This window comes from Bos taurus, chromosome 25 (genome assembly GCF_002263795.3).
Source record: "Bos taurus isolate L1 Dominette 01449 registration number 42190680 breed Hereford chromosome 25, ARS-UCD2.0, whole genome shotgun sequence".
In the NCBI taxonomy this organism is placed as follows: domain Eukaryota; kingdom Metazoa; phylum Chordata; class Mammalia; order Artiodactyla; family Bovidae; genus Bos; species Bos taurus.
The window spans coordinates 14,329,091-14,352,044 of record NC_037352.1 but is presented as its reverse complement, the minus strand read 5'-3'; the positions used below and the strand labels follow the sequence as shown (position 1 = coordinate 14,352,044).

General features: G+C 48.9%; 1 protein-coding gene across 4 annotated transcripts in view; it reads right to left on the bottom strand.

The window, feature by feature from the left end:
• ABCC1 (ATP binding cassette subfamily C member 1) overlaps positions 1-21,891 on the bottom strand; it is a 152,059-nt gene extending 130,168 nt beyond the window's left edge. For 2 of the 4 annotated variants that reach the window (XM_024984648.2, XM_024984649.2), the window contains exon 1: positions 21,531-21,701. In XM_024984648.2, the coding sequence (XP_024840416.1) occupies positions 21,531-21,578 (48 nt within the window). In that variant the 5' untranslated portion in view covers positions 21,579-21,701. 4 annotated transcript variants of the gene reach the window in all.
• Positions 21,892-22,954: the final 1,063 nt, after the last annotated feature.

The window sequence follows — 22,954 nt, the reverse complement described above, 5'->3', positions numbered from 1 at the left end:
GTCCATCAAGTCAGTGATGCCATCCAACCATCTCATCCTCTGTTGTCTCCTTCTCCTCCCACCTTCAATCTCTCCCATCAGGGTCTTTTCCAATGAGTTGGCTCTTTCCATATTTTTACTGCCACTGTTATCATCACTGATGTCGTCATCATCATTTCAGTGAGGACAGCTGCTCATAAAGCCACATGCCAGAATGCTGAAGCCTCCCCCAGGAGACTTTCTTTCATCTCTCCAGCTCCAGGCTTAGTCATCTGACATAGTCTGTCGGAAAAGACTCCACTCTGTCCCACCCGAGTCCTCCTACCACAGCCACTGACCTGCAAGCACCTACAACATGTTAGTCACTCTGTGCCTGACTCGTTGCAACCCTATGGACTGTAGCCCACCAGGCTCCCCTGTCCATGGGGTTCTCCAGGCAAGAGTACTGGAGTGGGTAGCCATAACCTTCTCCAGGGGATCCAGACCCAGGGATCAAACCCGGGTCTCCTGCATCGCAAGCAGATTCTATACCATCTGAGCCATCAGGGGGCACCTACAATGGCCACTGTCAAACAGGCCACTATGGCAACAACCAGGGACACTCCCACCACAGTGGAGATGGCGGCGCCCTCGAGAGCCTAGACCCTGGGCCAAACATCGGGAATCCCATCCCAGCTCTACTACATATGAGCCGTAAGATCTCGCGAAAGTTACATAACAGGCCCAGGCCTCACTTTCCCGTCTGTAAAACGGGGATGATAACAGTCTATTAACCTCATAGGGCTGTTGTGAGGATTAAATGGAAATTGTTTCATACACGGCTGGGGACTAACGAGCACTGTGAGTATCAATCATCAGTTTTCACTGGATCCTGGAAGGCATAGTTGTACCCCCACTTTGGCCTATGATACTCTCTTTGGCCCCTGACCTCTGACGCTCCAGCCTCAGTGGCCTCCCCGTTGCTCTTCAATCACACCCAGCTTTTCCCCACCTTAGGGCCTCCCACCCGCTGTTCCAGCCTGGAATGCCTGTGGCCTAGCCAGCTCCTCCTCCTCTTTCCAGCAATGCTGGAGGATAGGCTACCCATCTCAAGTGGCCCCTTCCTGGTTCTTCACTAGGACCTAACTCTGTGTATTTCCTTCCTTTCCATGTTTACGGGGCAGCACAGGACACGGGTTAGCATCCAGACTCGAGCCAGACTGCCTGGGTTTGGATCCAGCTCTGCCATCTACCAGCTAGGTGACTTCCCCTCTCTCTGCCTCTATTTCCCCATCAGCCTCTATTCCACTACCGTCAGGATGGAATCATTAGGACTTACAAAGAGCTTAACACAATCCTTGGACCTTCGGAAACGCCCCACGAGTCAGCACTCTCAGTTAGCTCCCAGCCGAGTTTTAAGTGTCCCTCTTAGAGACAACCTGTAACCTCCCCACAGTACGACCAAATTCAGGAGGCACTCATTGAGGACTTGTTCAACCAACAAAAGGAGGGGGTGAATAACTATCTGCCGAGCAATCCAGAAAGACACAAAGAAAAGCCGGAACCTCTGTCCCTGCCTGTGACCCAACAATCCCAGCTATGGGCATGAGTCCAAAGGAAATAACCCAAACGGCAAGAAAAGGAACAATTTTCACATGCTGGGCCGTTCTCAGTGACAACCAGGAAGCTCCCAGGCACGCAAGACCTGAGCAAACAGTGGCAGGGGATCCTGCTGAAAATGACCCAGCTGTCACGAACCAGACCTGGGGCCACCTCCCGCCCTGGAGAAGCCGCCAGTGGGGCGGGGGGGGGGTGGGGGGGGGGGGCCTGACCACCTGGCCTCGTGCCCTCTGATGAGGGTTGTTTGTGGGCCTTTTTGCTTGTTTCTGGCCATGCCATGCAGCATGAGGGACCACAGTTCCCCCAAAAGGCATTGAACCTGCGCTCCCCCTGCAGTGGAAGCTCGGAGTCTTTACTACTGAACCGCTAGGGAATTCCTTCTGACCAGGGTTTTTAACCTGCATGTGAAAGCAGACCAAGAACAAGAGCAAAGACCCCATCTACAGCCACCAAAGAGCTGTGGTTAAGGGTCAGGGGAAGATCCCACGTCAAGGAAACACTTGGTGCTGAAGGTGAAAAGGGAGGCGTGTCTTTTTCTGGAGTGGTTTGGAGACCCTCAGAGCAAGTCCTTAAATAGCCCCAGGTGTGGTCTCAATCTGTCTAGGCCCTGAAACAAACCTCTGAGGACACGGGTCCCATTACCAGTCTCCACTCTACAGATGCTTAAACTGAGGCACAGAATAAAGGGCTTCCTGACCTGGGCCAAGGAGCTGGTGTTACCTAGAAGACCAGAAGTGATCTGTGGCTAACTCAGGAGCCAATCAAGGGGCCTACATTGCTGTCCAGTACTTTTTCCATTTCCACTTCCTCCTGGATCCTCAGATTTCACTTTGGACCAGAGCGGAGACTGCTGTGTGACAATGGCTGACGATGACGGCAGCAATACCAGCGATGGCGAGCAAGAGTAATGATAACATCACTTCACAATCATAGGAGCAGCACCTTAGCTGTGTATTAACTCATGTAATTTTACCACTCTATGAGGCAGGCACTCCCATCACCCCGTTCTGCACATGTGAGAAAACGGAGGCAGAGAGAGGCCAAGTCACTTTACCAGGTCACACAGCGGGCAAGCAGCAGAATCAGGCATCTGAATAGAGGCTACACCAGCTCTCCATGCAGCTCTTTCACCCTAAACAATCTTCCCAACTGGCCTCCATGAGGCAGGACGCTGTGGTCTCACTTACACTTGGCATCGGACCTACAGCAATAAAAGGCTTCATACACAGAAGAGGGAGGGACCAGAAACTATTATCTTACTGCATCGATTCGAAGACCCGTGTTTCTTCACGCGGTATCTGCGTCTCGCGATCAGTGCATCCTACAGTCTCTGCCAGCCATGCTTTCCTAGCCCAGCATCTCTGAAACTGGGATGCAAGTCACCACTGCCGGCCTCGTGGACCTGATGAGACGTGGCATGCCTCTCTCAACACCCCAGGCTCTCCTCTAACCCTACTGCACATTAAGGATGGCAAGAGGCTTTTTTCTAAGTTTCCAGAATCAAGAAGGAGAAATGAATATAACCCTTACGTCTTAGCAAAGCTAACTCCCGAGAGGCAGACACCACTCCCACTCCCTCACTGTGGCTCCATAACAACTCAATTAACTTTAATGGGGGTAGGGGAGGATGCGCGTAATTGTCAAGCTACCTGACAGGGCCACCCTGGGCAAAACTACCAGCAGCTTGATCTCATCATCTCCACCTGCCAGCTGCCTTCTTGTCTCCACAGCTCCTTCCACGGGCCCTTGCCCAGACCAGGTTGTTTTTGCCAAACCCAGGCAGAGAGGAGGCAATAAAATCTCCTACTCAACTGAGTATGTACAGCCCTTTCCAAAAGGCCATGGTTTCTGCCTAGCTCCACAAGAGAAACCCTGTCTGCCAACAGTGTTCTTTCTGAAACACGTACTCAGATAGGACTTGCCTGGGAAAGGGGATATCATTTCAACCACTTTCAGGTCCACAATCTCTCTTCTCCCCAGTTCCTGTAAGGCCCCTGGGGAGGAGCAATCTGCTGAATTCATGTCCACATGTAAACTACTTCTTGGGTTTACTGGAGATTGGACTCCTTGGCTGTGGGAACACACCTGAGAACTACAAGCAGGCTTCAGATGTAAAGGGTTCCCCGGCCTCTATCCACTGGACGCCAGGTGTGACCACCAAAAATGTTTCCACTGTTGGCAAAAGTCCCCTGGGGGCAAAACTCCCTGGAGGAGAGAAGCAGTGATCTAGTCAGTTTGCAGAATATCCTATGTTTTCCTTTAGTGGTGACATATTTAATAACTATTAGGTAAATACAAGAATATGACCCACCTGCAACTTCACAGACATTCCAAAGTGATAAGAAACTTCTTTGCAGGGGGGATAAGTTTATTTAGGTTACAAAAAAGTGGGCTTATTTAAATTACTAAATAAGTATGTGCCAGACACTACTGGCTAGCTTACTCAACAGTCTTTCCCAACTCCCTTCTGTTTTGCTGCCTCCCACTGCTGCTAAGTTGCTTCAGTCGTATCCGACTCTGTGCGACCCCATAGACAGCAGCCCACCAGGCTCCCCAGTCCCTGGGATTCTCCAGGCAAGAACACTGGAGTGGGTTGCCATTTCCTTCTCCAATGCATGAAAGTGAAAAGTGAAAGGGAAGTCGCTCAGTCGTGTCCGACTCTTTGCAACCCCATGGACTGCAGCCTTCCAGGCTCCTCCGTCCATGGGATTTGCCAGGCAAGAGTACTGGAGTGGGGTGCCATCATGAAGCATAAAACCAAATGCTCTTTTCCTACCTCCTTTATAGATAGAGGTGGCCATGAGATTTAATTTCCTGAATAAAAAATAGGTAAATGAAGCTGGTGTGTTCCTTCTTTCCTCCTACCTTGAACCTAGATGTGACGGTTAGAGCTACAGCAGCCATTCTGCGGCCTTGAGGGAAAGACAAAGACTATGGTGTCAGTCCACTGGGTTGCTAATCCAATGCCAGCAACTTGTCAGAGGTAGTGGACCCTGTGATACGTAGAAAAATACATACCTTAGTGTTTAGGCCATTGGCGTTCTTGCAACCAAATGCAATCCTAAGGGTGATGCACTGAGATAAAAATGTCAAGCCCATGAAGAATACACACAAACAACTGAGGGTAAGACAGCGGAGAAGAGAGCAGGCACTGAGGTCTAACTGGAGGGTCTGAACACTATCTGCTTACATCCTCTGCCAGCTGTGTCAGTGTGGGCAAATCTAACTGTGCCTCTGTTTCCACATCTAAAAAAGGGATCATAAGAGCACATACTCAGCATTGCCATAAGCTGAAAACAAACCATTCACAGAGAAGGATTTACTGCTTGACAGAATAATCCTCAATGTATGTTATTTATTTCTAAAAGTGAATTCTTACCAAAGGCACCCAGAAAAACAGGAATACAGACTAGAATTGATTTAGTCATTATTGGTTTAAGGATTCTGTGTAATACCCCTGCCTTGGCGTTAAAGGTGAAGCAAGGGGAGGGAAAAGCAAGCACCCAAGGCTTTCTGGAGGATCCAAGTCTAGAGTCCAGGTTTATCTCCTCACAACACCCCTCCTTTCCAAGTTCCAGCCACAATGGCCTTCCTTATTAAGCTGAAGCTTCTGCACATGCTTTATTCCACTGTCTAGAACATTCTAACTTTCTGCTTTTGCCTATATAGCAAACTGTTTTACCCCAATATCCACTCTTCCTGAACCCCTAGTAATTAATCTTCAGCTGAGCACATGTTTATTGAGAAAGGAAACTACATTTCCCAGACTCCCTTGCAGCAATGTGGTCATATGACTAGCTTACTGGCCATGTGAACAGAAGTGAGATGTGAACAGAAGTGATATGGGTGACTTCTGGGTTACACCCTTCTGCTTCCTTCGCTCTGGCTGGAATGTTGACATGGGGGTGCACATTCTTGATTCACAATGAGGGCAGCACCTAGGATAGCACAGCAACGAGACAGGAGGAGCGTGGGCCCCTGGCATCCTCAGGGACAGAGCTGCCATGCCAAGCTGGGATTTTTACACCACAGAGAAATGGTTGTTGTTTAGTCACTAAGTCGTATCCAGCTCTTTGCAACCCCATGGACTGTAGCCCACCAGGCTCCTCTGTCCATAGGATTCTCCAGGCAAGAATACTGGAGTGGGTTGCCATTTCCTTCTCCAGGGGATCTTTCTGACCCTGGGATCCAACCCGCATCTCTCATGTCTCCTGCACTGGCGGGTGGATTATTTACCACCAGGGAAGCCCAGAGAGAAATTAGCTTCTATCTTAAGCCACTGTGTTTGGGGTCCTTGTCACATAGAGCTACATTTATAACCTCACACAATCTCCCCACTCAGGGAGTCTCTTCTTTCCATCCATGGATCAAATAAAACCCCTACTGCACTCATTGAGCACCACTGAGCCCCCCTTCACAGCCTTTCATGGCTATGATTTTCCACTCATTTGTTCAATCTCCCACAAGACTGGAACTCAAGGATGGTGAGGAGCCCTGCTCTGCACATCTTTGGATTCCCAGCATCAATTCAGTGCAAGGATAATCAGGAGCCCCTCAGAGAATGCAGACTGAATGGGGCCAGGCCACGGACCAATGGGCAAGAGCTCTGTCCTCTGAGCACAACTCACAGCCCTGGGGCACTGACCCTCAGAGGCTCTGTCTCCTGCCAGGGGCATCCGAGAGGGTGGAACAAGTGCCCTCCTGACACCCACGCAACCTTGCTTCACATCTTCCCCAGATCTCCCTTACACAGAAGTTAAAAAACAAGGCTATCCAACCGCCTGGAAAGGAAACAATTATTAGCAAATTATATAATTAGGCTCATGTTGACATTTCAAGTAAATATATTCATTAAAAATGGGTGGTATCCAAGATGAACAGTAAATGAAACACAGAGAACGTTTTCATAAAACCTCATTCTTATTTTTAAAGAACATCTTAACATGTGGGACATGCGGAGAAAAGGAAGTGAAAATTAAAACGCCCATAACAGATAATCTCTAGAAGAGTGTAATTTTGGAGGACTGTCACATTTTACTGTACTAGCTCCTGTCTTATTTCATTTTATACTGGACCTCTTATAACGTCAAAGAAGAGAATACGAGAAAAGTCCCTTTAAGTAATTCAATCATGACCATGTTTACAGTAACCGAAAACCTGGAACTTCCCAAGTATGCATCCGTCAGCAGCTCTCAGCTGTCAGAGCCCACCTTCATCCCTGTGCACTTAAACACGTCTTCTGAATGCCAGACGACAAAGAAAATCTCCAGAACGAACTTTCCCACCCATCAGCCCAGTTTCAGAGTTGACACCCAACACCTCAGCATGCCTTACCCAGACCCTGACACCCTACAGACACCCTGCAACAGCTGGGCGAATTAGCCTGAATCCTCAGATGCTAGAGACCGACGTCTGCATCCCTGAGGTCAGGCTGGGCTCCATCCTCATTCTGCCAAGGCCTGCATGAGCCCAGAGGTTGCAGGGAGGTGATAAACCAGAAGAGAATCGCCACAGTAGAAATCCCCACGCTACTGCCCTCGACTGTCCGTCACGGTCCCCTCCAGGCCGGCCTCCTACAGAAACACAGCACATGCCTGCTGAGCTTTTCTGAGCTTCCTCTACATCCTGCCTCTTTTCTTTCCAAATCTGAGAGATTCGCAGCAAGATCGTGATCCCCACTTTACAGATGAGGACACTGAGGTTCCCAGAAGGTAAGCAACTGGTCCAAGGCTGCACCAGCCTGGGAACTGGCAGGACTGATTTTCGAGCCTGGGCTCCTGAACCTGGCCTTGAGACCTCAGCCATATACATCCTTGGCTTTCTCTAGTGCTGCACCTTCCCCTCACCCAGTAGTGCCTTCAGCTACCAATTCTCTGATCCCCACCACCTCCCCCAACTAATATCCTCTTTGGGAATAACAGGGTCTGACCCAGGGATAAGCGCTCTCTCCAGCCCCTCCCCACCAAATAGCAAATGAACTGCAAGTGGGCCAGCTCTGACTCCAGCATCAAGTGTGAAATGGTCCCCCTAGACACCCCAGGGATCTCAGTAGACAAAAATACACTGCTGGTGGGAATATAAATCGATACACCCACTTTGGCACCCCACTCCAGTACTCTTGCCTGGAAAATCCCATGGACGGAGGAGCCTGGTAGGCTGCGGTCCATGGGGTTGCAAAGAGTCGGACAGGACTGAGCAACTTCACTTTCACTTTTCACTTTCATGCACTGGAGAAGGAAATGGCAAGCCACTCCAGTGTTCTTGCCTGGAGAATCCCAGGGATGGGGGAGCCTGGTGGGCTGCCGTCTATGGGGTCACACAGAGTCGGACACGACTGAAGCAACTTAGCAGCAGCAGCAGCACACCCACTTTGGAGAAGAGTATAGAGATCCTTTTAAAAAACTAAAAATAGAGCCACCACATGACCCAGAAATCCCACTCCTGGGCATATATCTGGAGAAAAACGTGGCTCAAAAGGATACATGCACCCCAGGATCATTGTACCACTGTTTACAATAGCCAAGACATGGAAGCAACCTAAATGTCCACTGACAGATGACTGGATATACATACATACAATGGACTATTACTCAGCCATTAAAAAGAATGAAATAATCCCATCTGCAGCAACACGGATAGACCCGGAGATTATTGTACTAAGTGAAGTAAGTCAGAAAGAAAAAGACAAATATTGTGATATCACTTACGTGCAGAATCTAAAAAAAAATAAAATGGTACAAGTGAACTTACAGAACGGAAACAGACTCATAGTCTTAGAGAATGAATTTATGGTTACGGGGGAAGGATAGGTTGAGAGTTTGGGACTGACATGTCCACACGGCTATATTTAAAACAGATAGATAACCAGGGCTTCCCTGGTGGCTCAGTGATAAAGAATCCGCCTGCCAATGCCAGAGACACAGGTTCGATCCCTGATCCAGGAAGAGCTGACATGCCTCGGAGCAACTAAGCCTGCAGGCCACAACTACTGAACCTGTGCTTTGGAGTCTGGGAGCCGAAACAAGAGAAGCTACCGCAGTAAGAACCTTGCTCTCTGCAACTAGAGCAAAGCCCAGGCAGCAACGAAGACCCAGCACAGCCAACAATAAATAAACAATTAAAACAGACAAGCAACAAGGACCTACTATAGAATAAATAAATAGATAAATTACTTTAAAAAAAAAAAGAAGGGAGAGCCCCATTGCACTACCATCCTCAGAGTCTAATCTAACACATGCCTTTTCTCCTCGGCCCTGGGTGAGTGAAATTCCTTCTGAGGAAGAACCCTTATCAAAGAGCTCCTGGATAATCTAAATTACTACCGGGTCACCTTCCCCAGCACCCTGGAGTTTCACCTTTCCCCTGGGCTTCCGGTCTCCAGCCTGACAAGGCTGATTAGAGGGACTGGGGAAGGCGCTACGACTAATGTACACGTATCATCTGCTCTAAATAATCATGAAAGCAACAACCATAATGATGAGCACCTTCAGAGAGACCCCGCTAGAACTGAGCTACCACTTTCTTAAAAACAAGCTGGGCTTGTTGTAGACAGGAAATAAAACATTTTCAATGATTTTAAATATTCTCTCCACTCCAAACAGTATGTTCTAAAGGAGTCAACAGGCACTACCATATGATATTCATTACAATGTTCTCTTTGAAAGAAAAAAAACAAAAAAAGAAGGGGGAAACAGCAACCTAAATGTCAAACCACAGGCAATAATTATGTAAATTACAGTCCACAATACCAGAAACTGCCGCTTGGACATTTAAAGGCATAATTACAAAAGTTGTGCAGGAACATGGGAAAATTCTCACAAGAATAAATGAAAATGCAGGAGAGAAAAGACCACATAACAATCTGGACAAGATCCGGATGTTAACGCACCAACAAACAACGGCCGATGGAAAAATATGGACAAAAGAAGCAAAAGTCCCAATATACTGAGTGTGCCCACAAATTAACAGGAAAGAGCACACCAGAGTAAAAATGCACAAAAAGGACACTTACATGCACACAACAGAACACGTGAATACACCATACACCAAGGAGTATGTCGTAGGATGCTCAACTTCTAACTTCTAAGGGAAATACTGGTGAAAATAAGATATCTTTTTTGTCCATCAAATTAACAGAAGTCAGCCAGGTACAGGGCTGGAAGGATGCCAAGAAATGGGAATTCCCAGTCCCTGTTGCTAGGAATGGACTTGCTACAACCTTTCTGGAAAATAACCGGCCAATGCCCACTGCATATGCATGTGCTCGGTCATGTCCAACTCTCTGCGACCCCGTGGACTGTGGCCCACCAGGCTCCTCTGTCCATGGGATTTCCCAGGCAAGAACACTGGAGTGAGTTGCCATTACCTGCTCCGGGGGATCTTCCAACCCATGGACTGAATCTGCGTCTCTTGTGTCTCCTGTATTGGCAGGTAGATTCTTTACCACTGCACCACCTGGGAACCCCAATACTCATTAAAAACTAAAATGTACAGAATTTTAACCCATGGACAAGGATGTTTACTGGAGCATTGTTTACAGAAGCCAAAATATGGGAAACAGTGCAAGCGATGTTATTAACTGGGAAATGGCTGAATCAACAACAAATCTATAACTTGGAATATTACACAATAGTTTAAGAATTACTAGTGAGATTATGTGTACTGCCATGTATCATGTTAAGCAAAAGAAAAAGTAGAGTGATGATAATAATATAACCCACTTTATTTTTAAGCATATTATTTATGTTTATAAACATTTCCATGATTACAGAGAAAGGACAGGAAGAATGGTTATTGGTTAGAAAGAATTAACGCTTTATTTAAATACCTCTATGCTGTTTTCTCACAAGGAGTATCACTTTGTGAACCAGAACACTCTACAATTAAACTAGAAAGTTTACATGTAAAAAATAAGTCATGATAAAATAACTTTTATCGTTTTAGCACGAGAAAATTATGAGTAAAACTTTTACATGTTGTTGAACTGTTAATGTAAAAGTACTTTTTAAGCAAAGAAGTCAAAAGATGTTTAACATTTAAACATATCTTTTTAAAATTAGAACATAAACCAATCACTCTCTGGACCAAACCCACTGGAAGGATGGTTTAACTGCTGGGCAAAATCCTCTCACACACAAGGAAGCAACATGAGTCTGGTCAATTCCCAGCCTGATCAATGCTCTCAAATGCCACGAGCACAACAGGTACTTAATAAATGCTGGTGAGTCCACTGTGTGCGTGCACTCAGCTGTGTCTGACTCTCTGGGACCCCATGGACTGCAGCTCGCCAGGCTCCTCTGTCCATGGAATTTTCCAGGAAAGAATACTGGAGGGGGTTGCAATTTCCTCCTCCAAGAGATCTTCACGACCCAGGGATCGAACCCACGTCTCTTGCACCTCCTGCGTTGGCAGGCCGATTCTTTACCACTGCGCCACCTGGGAACCCCAGTAAATCCATTAGTGAGAGTTTAAACCACAGCTGTCACTTGAGAATCAGAACTATCACATTCCCGACTCTTTGTGACCTCGTGGACTGTAGTCCACTTCTCTGTCCATGGGATTCTCCAGGCAAGAATACTGGAGTGGGTTGCCATGCCCTCCTCCAGGGGCTCTTGCCAACCCAGGGATTGAACCTCGGTCTCCCACACTGCAGGCAGACACTTTAACTTCTGAGCCACCGGGGAAACACATGTATATTATCATATGTGAAACAGATCGCCAGTCCAGGTTCGATGCATGAGACAGGGAGCTCAGGGCTGGTGCACTGGGATGACCCTGAGGGATGGGATGGGGAGGGAGGTTCAGGATGGGGAACACATGTACACCCGTGGCTGATGCATGTCAATGTATGGCAAAACTACTACAATATTGTAAAGTAATTAGCCTCTAATTAAAATAAATAAATTTAAAAAAATAAATAAAGGAGACTCCAAGAAAAGCAAAGAGAAAAAAAAAAGAACTGTCACATTTCAAAACGCACAGATCCCCCACCAAGCAATTTCTCAGGGGAAACTGACTCTGCTGAGTCATTTACACCTCTCCACAGAAAGTACCGAGATGAGCACCCAGCGTGTTTGAGGCAGCACTGTTCATGGTGCAGAAAACTGGAACCAAAGACCCTGAAAGCAACCCAGGGAGGACTGGGTGAATACATGGCACAGTCATGTAACAGGAGAGTATGGCTGGTAAAGTGTTATTTCTTTTTCTTTCAATTTCCCTGGACCTACCTCGGACAGAAAAATCAACACGGGTTTCTAAGCGAAAGGAGCAAGATACAGAACGTTATTTAGAATATGAAACTATTTGGGGAGGGAAAAAAGATATTCAATCTCTCCCCGCCCACTCACACTTCCTACATATTTGCATATGCTTGAAATTTTCTAGAAGGACACGCAAGAAACTACCATCAATGGTGACATCTGGGAACAGAGCGCAGGGAGGGGAAGTACTGAAACTTTCACTTTGCCTTCATATTCTTCCAGAATACAGCTTTATTCTAGTATTTTTAAACTTTTTTAAAAATTTTATTTTAATCGGAGGATAATTACTTTACAGTGTGGTGGTGGGTTTTGCCACATATCAACATGAATCAGCCGCAGGTGCACGTGTCCCCCCATCCTGAACCCCCCTCCCATCTCCCTCCCCATCCCATCCTCTGGGTTGTCCCAGAGCACCAGCTTTGAATGCCCTGCTTCATGCATTGAACTTGCGCTAGTCACCTGTTTTACATACGGTAATATACATATTTCAATGTTATTCTCTCATATCATCCCACCCTTGCCTTCTCTGAGTCCAAAAGACTTCTTTACATCTGTGTCTCTTTTGCTGCCTTGCATATAGGATCATTGTTACCGTCTTTCTAAATTTCATATATATGGGTTAACTTACCGTATTGGCAGAGAAGGCAATGGCACCCCACTCCAGTACTCTTGCCTGGAAAATCCCATGGATGGAGGAGCCTGGTAGACTGCAGTCCATGGGGTCGCTAAGAGTCGGACACGACTGAGCGACTTCCTTTCACTTTTCACTTTCATGCATTGGAGAAGGAAATGGCAACCCACTCCAGTGTTCTTGCCTGGAGAATCCCAGGGATGGGGAAGCCTGGTGGGCTGCCGTCTATGGGGTCGCACAGAGTCGGACACGACTGAAGTGACTTAGCATAGCATAGCATAGCATACCGTATTGGTGTTTCTCTTTCTGACTTACTTCACTCTGTATAACAGGCTCCAGTTTCATTTACCTCATTAGAACTGACTCAAACGTGTTCTTTCTTATAGTTGAGTAATATTCCGTTGTGTATATGTACCACAACTTCCTTATCAATTCATCTGCCAATGGACATCTAGGTTGCTTCCATGTCCTAGCTATTGTAAACAGTGCTGCAATGAACATTGGGGTACACGTGTCTCTTTCAATTCTGGTTTCCTTGGTGTGTATGCCCAGCAGTGGGATTACTGAGTCATATGGCAGTTCTATTTCCAGTTTTTTAAGGAATCTCCACACTGTTCTCCATAGTGGCTATACCATAAACTTTTTTTAAAGTTGCAATTTTTATTTATTTATTTAATATTTTATTTATTTGGCTGCAGTGTGTCTGCATGGAGGCAGGCAGGATCTTTTAGTTGCGGCATCTGGGATCTAGTTTCCTGACCAGGGATCAAACCTGGGCCCCCTGCATTGGGAGCACAGAGTCTTAGCCACAGGACCAAGAGGGAAGTCTCTAAAGTTGTAACTTCTAAAAGACAATTCTTTGAAAGCAATAGCATAATCAAAAGAGTTACTGTGCAAGAACTTCCAGGTCAATTCAACATCTATTTTAAAAAGAAGACTTTTTTTTAGCAACCCTTTAGAAAGTCATCTTAATCATGTAAGAAAAGCACCTCATCATGTTAATGGGTCCTAAAAAGCCTTTGAGGGGAATCAAGGGCAGTGGGGATTTCCAACCTGATCTGACCCTGAACAGTGTGGCCAATGTTCTGAAACAGATAAAAACACATAAACACATAAACTTAATTTTTAAAACCTGAGACCCATTCAAACCTAAATAAATCAGAAGACCATGATATCGGGGAGCAAGTAATAATGTTCCATCTCCCTGCCAAGCTGCAGCAAGCTTCCTCCTTGGAGTTTCCAGGCCCTTCTTAGTACCACAAGTCATTTTATTAGTGCTGAAGGCATTTTGGTAGCAGGCTCCAGGCCAGATTTTCCTTATATGGGCTCCACAGTTCCTTTGATCACTCCATGCACCTCAGGGCCTTTGCACGTGCTGTCCCCTCTATCTGAGATTCCATTCCCCCAGCCCTCGCACGGCCAGCTTTGCCATGGGTCAAAGGTCAAGAGTCATCTCCTTTGAAAGGCCTTCCCTGGACATACCCCCATCGCAGCTCACACCCCAGTTCGTCCCAGTTCATGTCTTTGTGGCATTCGCCGCTATCCAAAATCAGTTTGGTCATCCCCAGCATCAGCTCCATGAGAACATGGGTCTCGTCCGCCTTGTTCGTGGCTGTATCTCCAGTGTCTAGAACAGTGGCAGTGTGCCGCAGATGCTCAACTAATAATAAAAGACTGAATAAATGAATGGGTGAGAAATGGTTGTGGGAAGAACAGGAGAACGAATCCAGTTGTAAAGATCACACTCAAGTACTCTGCACCAGGGAAACACAGGCTCCTGATAACAACTCTCCAGGGAGGAAGGCACTCCAAACAGGTAGCCAAGAAAACATGAAGGAAGGTTCTCACGGAGACAATTCACTGAGAGGGAAGGGAGAAGCCTCGTAAAACCTCAATTACTGCCTGAGGGCCGGACGCCACCCTCCCTGGGCATCTAGACCCATTTTCCAGGACCTGCAATCTCCCCCGGGAGATACAATCCCACAATTAAACCAAGGGGACACTTAAGTAGAATCTCCACTTTGTAACTGTCCACCTCTCCTGGAGCAGTTTAAGATGCAGGAGCAGCTGATCTCTCTAGACAAGCACTTCACTCTGGGGCCAAACCTTCACACCACCCCACCCTTTCCCACCCACCTCCCCAGCCAGAATGGATTAGGGAAAAGCAGCCCCAGATGGAAAGAGGCAGGCAAACAGCATGAAAACAGCTGCAATCTCTTTCTCTGGCTAATTGGAGTTTAACCCTCTTCGCATCTCATTAAGCTTCTCCATGGCAACCTCAATAAGCCAATTACGTGAGGTGTTCAACAGCTTAAAAACTCAGGGGGCTGCGGGTTGAGGCAAAAGTCTTGCCCCAGATTTCTTCTCTGGGTTCCTCCACATCAATGGCTGTGGGACTTCCCCACCCAGGGGACAGGTGACAACATCTGGAGACACTTTTGTCGTCACAACAGGGAGAAGGTGCTACCGGCATCTCGTGGGGAGAGACCAGGGCTGCAGCTGAACAGCCTACAAGGCCCAGGGCGGCCCCACAATAGGGAATTACCTGGCCCCAAAGGTCCAGCATGTCCAGGCTGAGAAACTGCTCTACACCTACCAGCCCTCCCCTACGGGGGCTTCCTCACGGCCCAGCCTTGTCAAGATAAGTCGAGTCCCATGCCTTCACCACAAAAGACCTGTCTGTCCCATTACCAGGCAAGGCTGGGGGAAACACTGGCCTCAGGAAGTTCAAGTCCTTGTCATTATCCCAAAACATTTTGTTCAGTCACTCAGTCGTGTCCAACTCTTTGTGACCGCATGGACTGCAGCACACCAGACTTCCCTGTCCTTCGCTATCTCCTGGAGTTTGCCCTAACTCATGTCCATTGAGTCAACGATGCCATCTAACCATCTCATCCTGTCTTTCCCTTCTCTTGCCTTCAGTCTTTCCCAGCATCAGGGTCTTTAACAATGAGTTGGCTCTTCACATCAGGTGGCCAAAGTACTGGAGCTTCAGTTTCAGCATCAGTCCTGTCAGTGAATATTCAGAGTTGATTTCCTTTAGGATTGACTGGTTGGCTCTCCTTGCAGTCCAAGGGACTCTCAAGAGTCTTCTCCAGCATCACAGTTCAAAAGCATTTTACTAGCCATTTCTTTCTTTCTGTAAAAGGTCCAGGCAAGTTTTTATGGGCTAGCATGTTACTGACCATTAAGATCTGATGAAATCTAGGCCTTATCCCACCATGAAAATCTGGAGGGAGACACTGACTCTAACACCTACAGATCCAGGTGGGCTCCACTGATGAAGGAAGCAGACCAAGGGAGAAAGCACAAAGGGAAAAAGGCAACGGATGCCGGGCCTTAGAAGTAAAGTAGCAATAAGGAGGGGAAGGGATTGTGCCAACCCGGGGCCAGCCTGTTCTGGCAGGCTGCTCTGTCGGAGGGGGCAGCCCCAGCCGACCACCCACGACGTACAAGCGAAGGCCCTCATGCAGTCAGATCTCCTGATTTTCCAAAAGTCAGAAATGCAGATCGTTCTGTGAGTTCTTCTCATCAGTAAATATCAGCAATCACAGTAATTCCACGTTAAAATAAAGCCAGAGCAGAACACTAGCGAGCTAGATCTAATCCCCCAATGGAACTTGTGCCTCAAGATACTCAAATTCAAACGTTAATTGCACCTACTGTATGTGCAACGTACTGAGTCCTGGAAAAAGAGAGGCCAGACTCAGTTTTCAACTTTGCAAGACAAAACATAAGCAGGCAGATGTGGAACCTGGAAGGCTCAGTCCACCTGGGTTCCCATTCCAAACAGGTGAGGGTCTATTTCATCCTTAGAAGACTCTGGGAAGAGGCTTCAAGCCAGCTCAAAAGTCACTCCAAAGCCTCCTGTCATTCATTCATTATTTACTGAGAATCTACTATGTTCCAGGCACTGAGGCTGGGATTACAGCCATAAGAACAAGCACAGGCAAAAACCCCTCCTTCCCTCCGTGAAGCTGAACTTTTGGCGGGAGTTTACAGACAGTAAACAAAATAAGTAAGACTTATTTTGGCAGTAAGTGCTGGGTTGCAGGGTTGGAGGGAGCCACAACAAAGCAGCAGGGAGTCCAGGAAAGGTTGCTTGGGCTGACACTGGGACAAGGATCTGAAAGTGCACGAGCATTCTGGGCAGGGGAAACAGCAAGTGCAAAGGCCCCGAGGCAGCCGGTTCTGGAGCAAAGGGAGACAGATGTAGCAGGCAGTTTGATCAGAGAGGTGAGGGATCAGATGCTCTTAGGCCTTGTAAGTTTCTCTGAGGCCTCTGGCTTTTTCCCTGAGGGATGCAAGGAGTCGCTGCAGGGTATAGGGCAGAAGGTCTAGGTATAGGGAGAGGGTCTGAGCTGTGTCTTTAACAGGATTCCTCTGGCCACAGGGCTGAGACCAGACTGCAGGGTCAAGGAGGGCAGCAAGGAAAGCACTGAGGTGCGAACAGCCAGCTGCAGGATTGAGGCTGTGATGGCTCTGGCCAGAGAGGAAGGCAAGGAGGTAGTGAGAAGCAAGCAGATTTGGAAACATTCTGAAGGAACAGGCAACAGGATTTGCTGATTTGCTGATGAGATGTGGAATGGGAGGCAAGGAGGGGAGTCACGGCTGATGCAGGGTTTCGGCCTGAATTTCTGGGGCAGAGCTGCCCTGGTCCACTGAGATGGGGAGGACTGGGGCGGTCGGAGCCGGGGGGCATAGGGGGAATGGGAGGGAGACCTCTAAGTTCATCGTGGTGGCGGTGACTTAGTTGCTAAGTCATGTCTGATTCTTCGTGATTCCATCGACTGTAGCCCGCCAGGCTCCTCTGTCCCTGAGATTTCCCAGGCACGGATACTGGAGTGGGTAGCCAATCCTTTCTCCAGGGGATCGTCCTGACCCAGGGATTGAACCCAGGTCTCCTGCATTGCAGGCGGATTCTTTACTGTGAGCCTCCAGGGAAGCCCAAGTTCCGCGTGGGACGAGGTAAACCAGCGACACCCAGGTGGAGATGTCGGCTCCAAAAAGTTGAGAATGTGAATGGAAAGAGAGATTTTTCATCCACCACCACGTTCCAAAGGTAAGGCTACCCCAAACAGAGCCTGTCCAGCCGGGAGAAGGAGACTAGCTTCACCCTGCCCTGTCGTTTCAGAGAGTGCCCTCTTCTCCTCCCAAAGCCATTTACCTTGTCATGCTGCCGTTCTGGGCCTCAGGTGGGGTGGACAGAGGGGACGACCCCACCAGTTCCAGGGGCCCCATGGCTCTAGTCCACATGGGAAGAGGAGACCAGGAGGGGCAGACATAAAGGAGGAGAGAAAGGTGGAGGAAAGCACAGTGATGCATCTAAAAACCCACAGGAAGCTTAAAGGATGGAGGGAAAAAATGGCTCTTTCTACATTATAGTGAGGCCACAGGGAGTTAATTATGCCAGAAATTAGACTGACGCCAAGGTCAGACCTTACCCCAAGAAGAATTTCAAATGGCTTCTAAAATACTTCTTTTGGGGACTTCCTTGGTGATCCAATGGTTAAGACTCCAAGCTTCCAATGCCAGGGGTGTGGGTTCAATCCCTGGTCAGGGAAACGAAGATCCTACATATTGTGCAGTGCGGCCAAAAAATTGAAAAAATAAAACACTCCTTTTCTCCCACCTTTTGGCAGCCAAACTGAATATTCAGGGGGTTACTGAGGTGGAAGAAGGTTCAGGGCATCTCCGAGGCAAATAACAACACCAGGACAAAATGATCAGCAGGACTCCACGAACCATAACACAGAGCCACCGATCCCTGAAGCAGCAAGTACAGTAGCAAAAATTAACTAGAGAATTCCAGTTAGTGCATCACTTAAATTTACCGAGGGCCACCTGTATACCAGGGCTTCCCTGGTGGCTCAGTGGTAGACAACACGACTGCAATGCAGGAGACGCAGGTTCAATCTCTGGGTTCAGAAGATCCCCTGGAGAAGAAAATGGCAACCCACTCCAGTATTCTTCCCTGGAGAATCCCATGGAAAGGGGAGGCTGGGTGACTATAGACCATGGGGTCACAGGAATGGGACACAACTTAAAGAGATTAAACCACCAAACACCATACCAACTGTATACCAAGCAACAACATCCTAAGTACCTGCTGAGGATTCGCTTGGTACTGTGTTAACATCCCCATTATTCAGGTGTGGAAACTGAGGCATGGAGTGGCGGGGAGTGATTTGCCCAGGGAGTAGAGCCAGGATTTGAACTCTAGGGATCCAAGCACTGCTCAGAGCCGCCATACACCACTGCTTACTGACTTGTCACTTACTTTTTGACATTTTCTGATTTTTCTACACTGGACTTGCAATAAATTAATAAACAATTTTTTGGTTAAAAAAATTAGCTTGCAAGGGGAGGCCCAGGCCCATTTGCCCAACCATCATTCAAACATCAGCCACAAAACAGCCCTTCCCACCTACTCCACACCAAGCACCCTCAAAAAAAATAAATAAATAAAAGCAAACCCAGGGCTGGTGAACTTGGCCCCTATTTTCCATTTAGATAACCAAGTTCCTCTTTTTTCATCCCAGAGCATTTGCCTGGGTGAAGGTGGTAAGTCAGCCGAACCCTCACCACGGGTTATTTCCACATCGTGTGGTTTTTCTGGCCCTTTCCTGGGGCTCAGAGGCAGGCAGACTCAGGAACAAAACTCTGATTAGAGTCTCAGGTGGGCTAGTCGCGTTGATTTCTAAACACATGACCTTGGTCAAGGGAGGAGCCAGGCATGACCGGGTGGATGGCCCAATCCCATGCCCCAGCTTAAGAAAAAGTGGGTCCAAAGGAAGGACCAGCAACCTGAAACACACAACTTCATCTCTGGAAAGAAAGCAATAACCATTGTTTACCTCTGTGCGGGGCATGGGCTGAGTGGCTTGCACAGATGAACTCATTTTACTCTGCAAAACAACTGTAGCAGGTTGAGGCTGTGGGGGCCCACACCCCTATTTTACAGATGAAGAAGCTGAAGCACAGACAGACATGGTGGCTTGCCCAAGATCACATAGTTACCTAGTGGCTGGGAGGTCAGTCTCTCCCGGCCTTGAGTGGGTGCCCTGGGAAACACAGAAGTCACCTGCTCTTGACTACATTTGGTTTCTCAGGCTACCTGGAAATGCTCACGCCCCCGCTGCCTGCACTCAAACCCTGGTTCCAGGGCACCTTGAGAAACTGGGACAACCAGTGAGTCCAGAAATCCAGAGGGAGGAAGGGCAGAGCAAAGTCTGCAAGGCCAAAGACTGGCAGGGAGATGGAGGGCCTGGCCGAAGGGAAAGCCAACCACCTGGCAATTTCTGTAGCAAAAGTCCTTGCAGGAGAAAAATAAAAAACAAAACACACAACGGATTTCCTCAGATGAGCTTCTTCAGCTTAAGTAAACAGAGGACACCCCCAAACCCATTCGACGTTGGAAAACCTGATGCCATCCATCAACCGCCAGTTGCCATCAATACAATACATCCTGGTGAAGAATTCATGGTCACCTATTTTATCCCCTCTGTAATTCAGAACAAAATAAACAAGGAAATTCTCCAGTATCACAGCAACACTAGACCAGATCCCCATCTGATTCTTGCAGAAATAATCTTGTTGTTGTCACTGGGTACTGGGAGCAAGGACTCCTCAGATTTTCCTGTCTCTGCTAAGTACAATACTACTTTGCAAGTAAGTCTGCTCCCCAATCAATCCTGGACCTTGAGTGCAAAGCGTCTGTACTATTTCCAGCCCCCGAGTAAATCCCCTTGGCCTGAAAATGTGAGACACAGCCAGATGTGTGTGGTTGTTCTAACAAGTGATACCTACCGCCCCCATCCCCCAAATAAACCCTTCCCATGGGGCCCTCGAAGATGACTTATCAACACTCCAAATGCAACCTTCAAGGAGAGGACCACAAAACAGAACAAGAAGGTATTTGGAGATGCTAGTCACTGGCTCCAAAGAACCAGGGGTGTTTCCCGATTCCTAAACAAAAGCGGAAAAACTATCCTGCCCAGGTTTGCCTACTGTTAATAATCAAGAGAGTAAGACACAGAAGTGCTTCCTGTAACAGAGGCAAATCGCATTAGAGAGAAACTAAAGCCCAAGACACTGGGGATTAAGCCAGAGTGGCCTCCGGAGACCTGGCCAGGCTCAACAGCAAAGATTCAGAAGGAACCTGGGGTTGGTCCCCACACAGAGAAGCCTCAGGTCTCAGGTGCGGAACAGCACAAAATCCACTGGTACCAGGATCCTTGGGTATCCTCAGCTGACCCCCAAATCTGACCCCACGGTCAAGCAAGTCAGGGCAGGGGTGAGCAGCCCCACCTTCTTTCCTAGCTATTCCTGAAACTTCCCTAATTCTTCCCCTGTCCCCTCAAACTCGACCCCCCTACACACACCCAGAGCCACAGTAATTAAACAGAAGTAAAGTAAAAGATGTCAAAAACATGTAACCACAGGAACTTAATGTGTATGCAAAACAACTGGGGAGGGGGCAAACCTCAAGTCAGCCACTGGAAGCCCCTTTCCACAGTCTGAGCCCCTCCCCACCTCAGCCCTTTGGCAACCGGGTGTTTGTGAAAGCGGGTTCCAAGCCACAAAGGAGATGGGGGAACTTAAGCAGGGAGACACCCCTCATCTCTGGCGTCTCCGTCCGTGGAAGGTTATTTTCAAGTGGAGGGGGAACCCCAGAGAAGAAAGGGCCCCTCTTCTCGGCCCCCTCTCCCAGGCTCTGGCCCCTCACCTTTCCCAAAAAGCCCCAGAGCCAGGCATTTGCAACCCCTCCCCAACGCCCTGCTTCCCTGGAACCCAGTCACCCAAGTTTTCCGCCCCCGATCAGCTGCGCTCCCGAAGGGGGCCGGCTGAGGGCAGGGTGGGGAGCGGGCCCCGCCAGGCCGGCTGCGGGGAGGGGAGCGCGGCGTTCGGGGTGGCAGGGGACCCCGGGACCGCGGGCCCAACCCGCTCGAGCCCGGCGCTTCCCCCCGCCGGCCGGCCTCCCCGCCCGCGTGCCGGCCTCCCTGCCGCTGCCGCTCACGTCCGCCGGCCCCACGCGATCCGAGCGGCCGCCGAGCACGTACCCAGAAGAGGTCGGAGCCATCGACGCTGCAGAAGTCCCGGAGCGCCATGCGGCCGGCTCGGGCACGGCGGGCACGGCGGGCAGCGGCGGGCGGACGGGCCCGGCTGCTGGCGGCGGCGGCGGCGGCGGCGGCGGCGGTGGCGGTGGCGGCGGCGGCGGCGGCGGCGAGGGCGGGAGGCAGCGACTGAGGGAGCCGGGGCCGCAACGCCGCCTGGTTGGCCGGCGTGTCACGGGGATGCGGCGGCCCCGCCCCGCCCCGCCCGGCCCCGCCCCGCTCACCTCGCCCGGCCCGCGTGGGCCACGCGGAGAGTTCGCACGCTAGACCTTGCGGCCACCAGGACCGGACCCCCGCCCTCCCTAGGCGCCCGATCCCACCCCCACCACACCCCTATCAGAGGCTCGGGAAAGACCGAGCGCGACCGTTGTGTCCAGACCCCAGACCAGTTTTCAAATCCTGTTGTAACAACAACATCGAGACGACAGCAACAGTAATAGAAACCACCAGGGGCAATAATATGCACTGATCCCTCTGTGAGCGCAGAGTGCCAGACACCGTAGCTGCGTCCTCATTGGACTCTGTTGTGACTCCCTTTTCATGAAGGAAGAGAACTAAAGGCAGAGAGGTTGAGTGACTTCTCCAGGGTCCTCCGGGCTAACCCGGCCTGCTGGCTCAAGAGCTGACTGGGAAACTGCAGGAGGTGGATACTCAATCTAATCTGCCCTGTACAGATGGAGAAACTTAGGTTCAGAGAGGTGAAGCGACTGACCCAAGGACACATAGCAGGCAAATAGCAGGAGCTGGATTGGAAGCCATGACCAGCCTGACTCAAGGCCTGAAGACTCCAAACCCTATCCCAAACAGCTCTGTGCAGAGAAGCTTGGCATTTTCTCCACTCTCTCTATAGCACTCAGGAAATAACCAGGCTATTGATCCTCACCTTTGAAGTCAAGAAAGGGAGGCCTAGAGATACAGTAAAAATTAATAAGCATTCACAATCATGGGGCTTCCGAAGGCTGAGATAGCAATGAACTTGAACTAACTTGTGAAATGCTCACTAGAACCCCAAGAGGTAAGTACTGTTATTATCCCCATCTTGCAGTTGAGGAGACTGCAGCCCAGTGAGGCAAGAGTACTTTGTCAGGGATGGTGTAGACAGTAAGTGGCCTAGGTCCCCCTCAGGGTGAGTGGATTTTTATGGGATAATTACTTTCAGGTAATAATGCTCTTTGGGCTGTTGCTCTGACATTTATAGTGAACAAATACTTACTGAGCATTTACTATATGCTGGGTCTTGCTAGAAACAAGACAAAGTTTCTGCTCTTATAATGCTTTTATAAAGCATTGGGGTTTCTTGTGGGGGGTTTCTTTGTGGGGTTTCTTGTGAGGGTTTAAGTGTGTGGTTTTGTTTTGTTTTGTTTGATGGG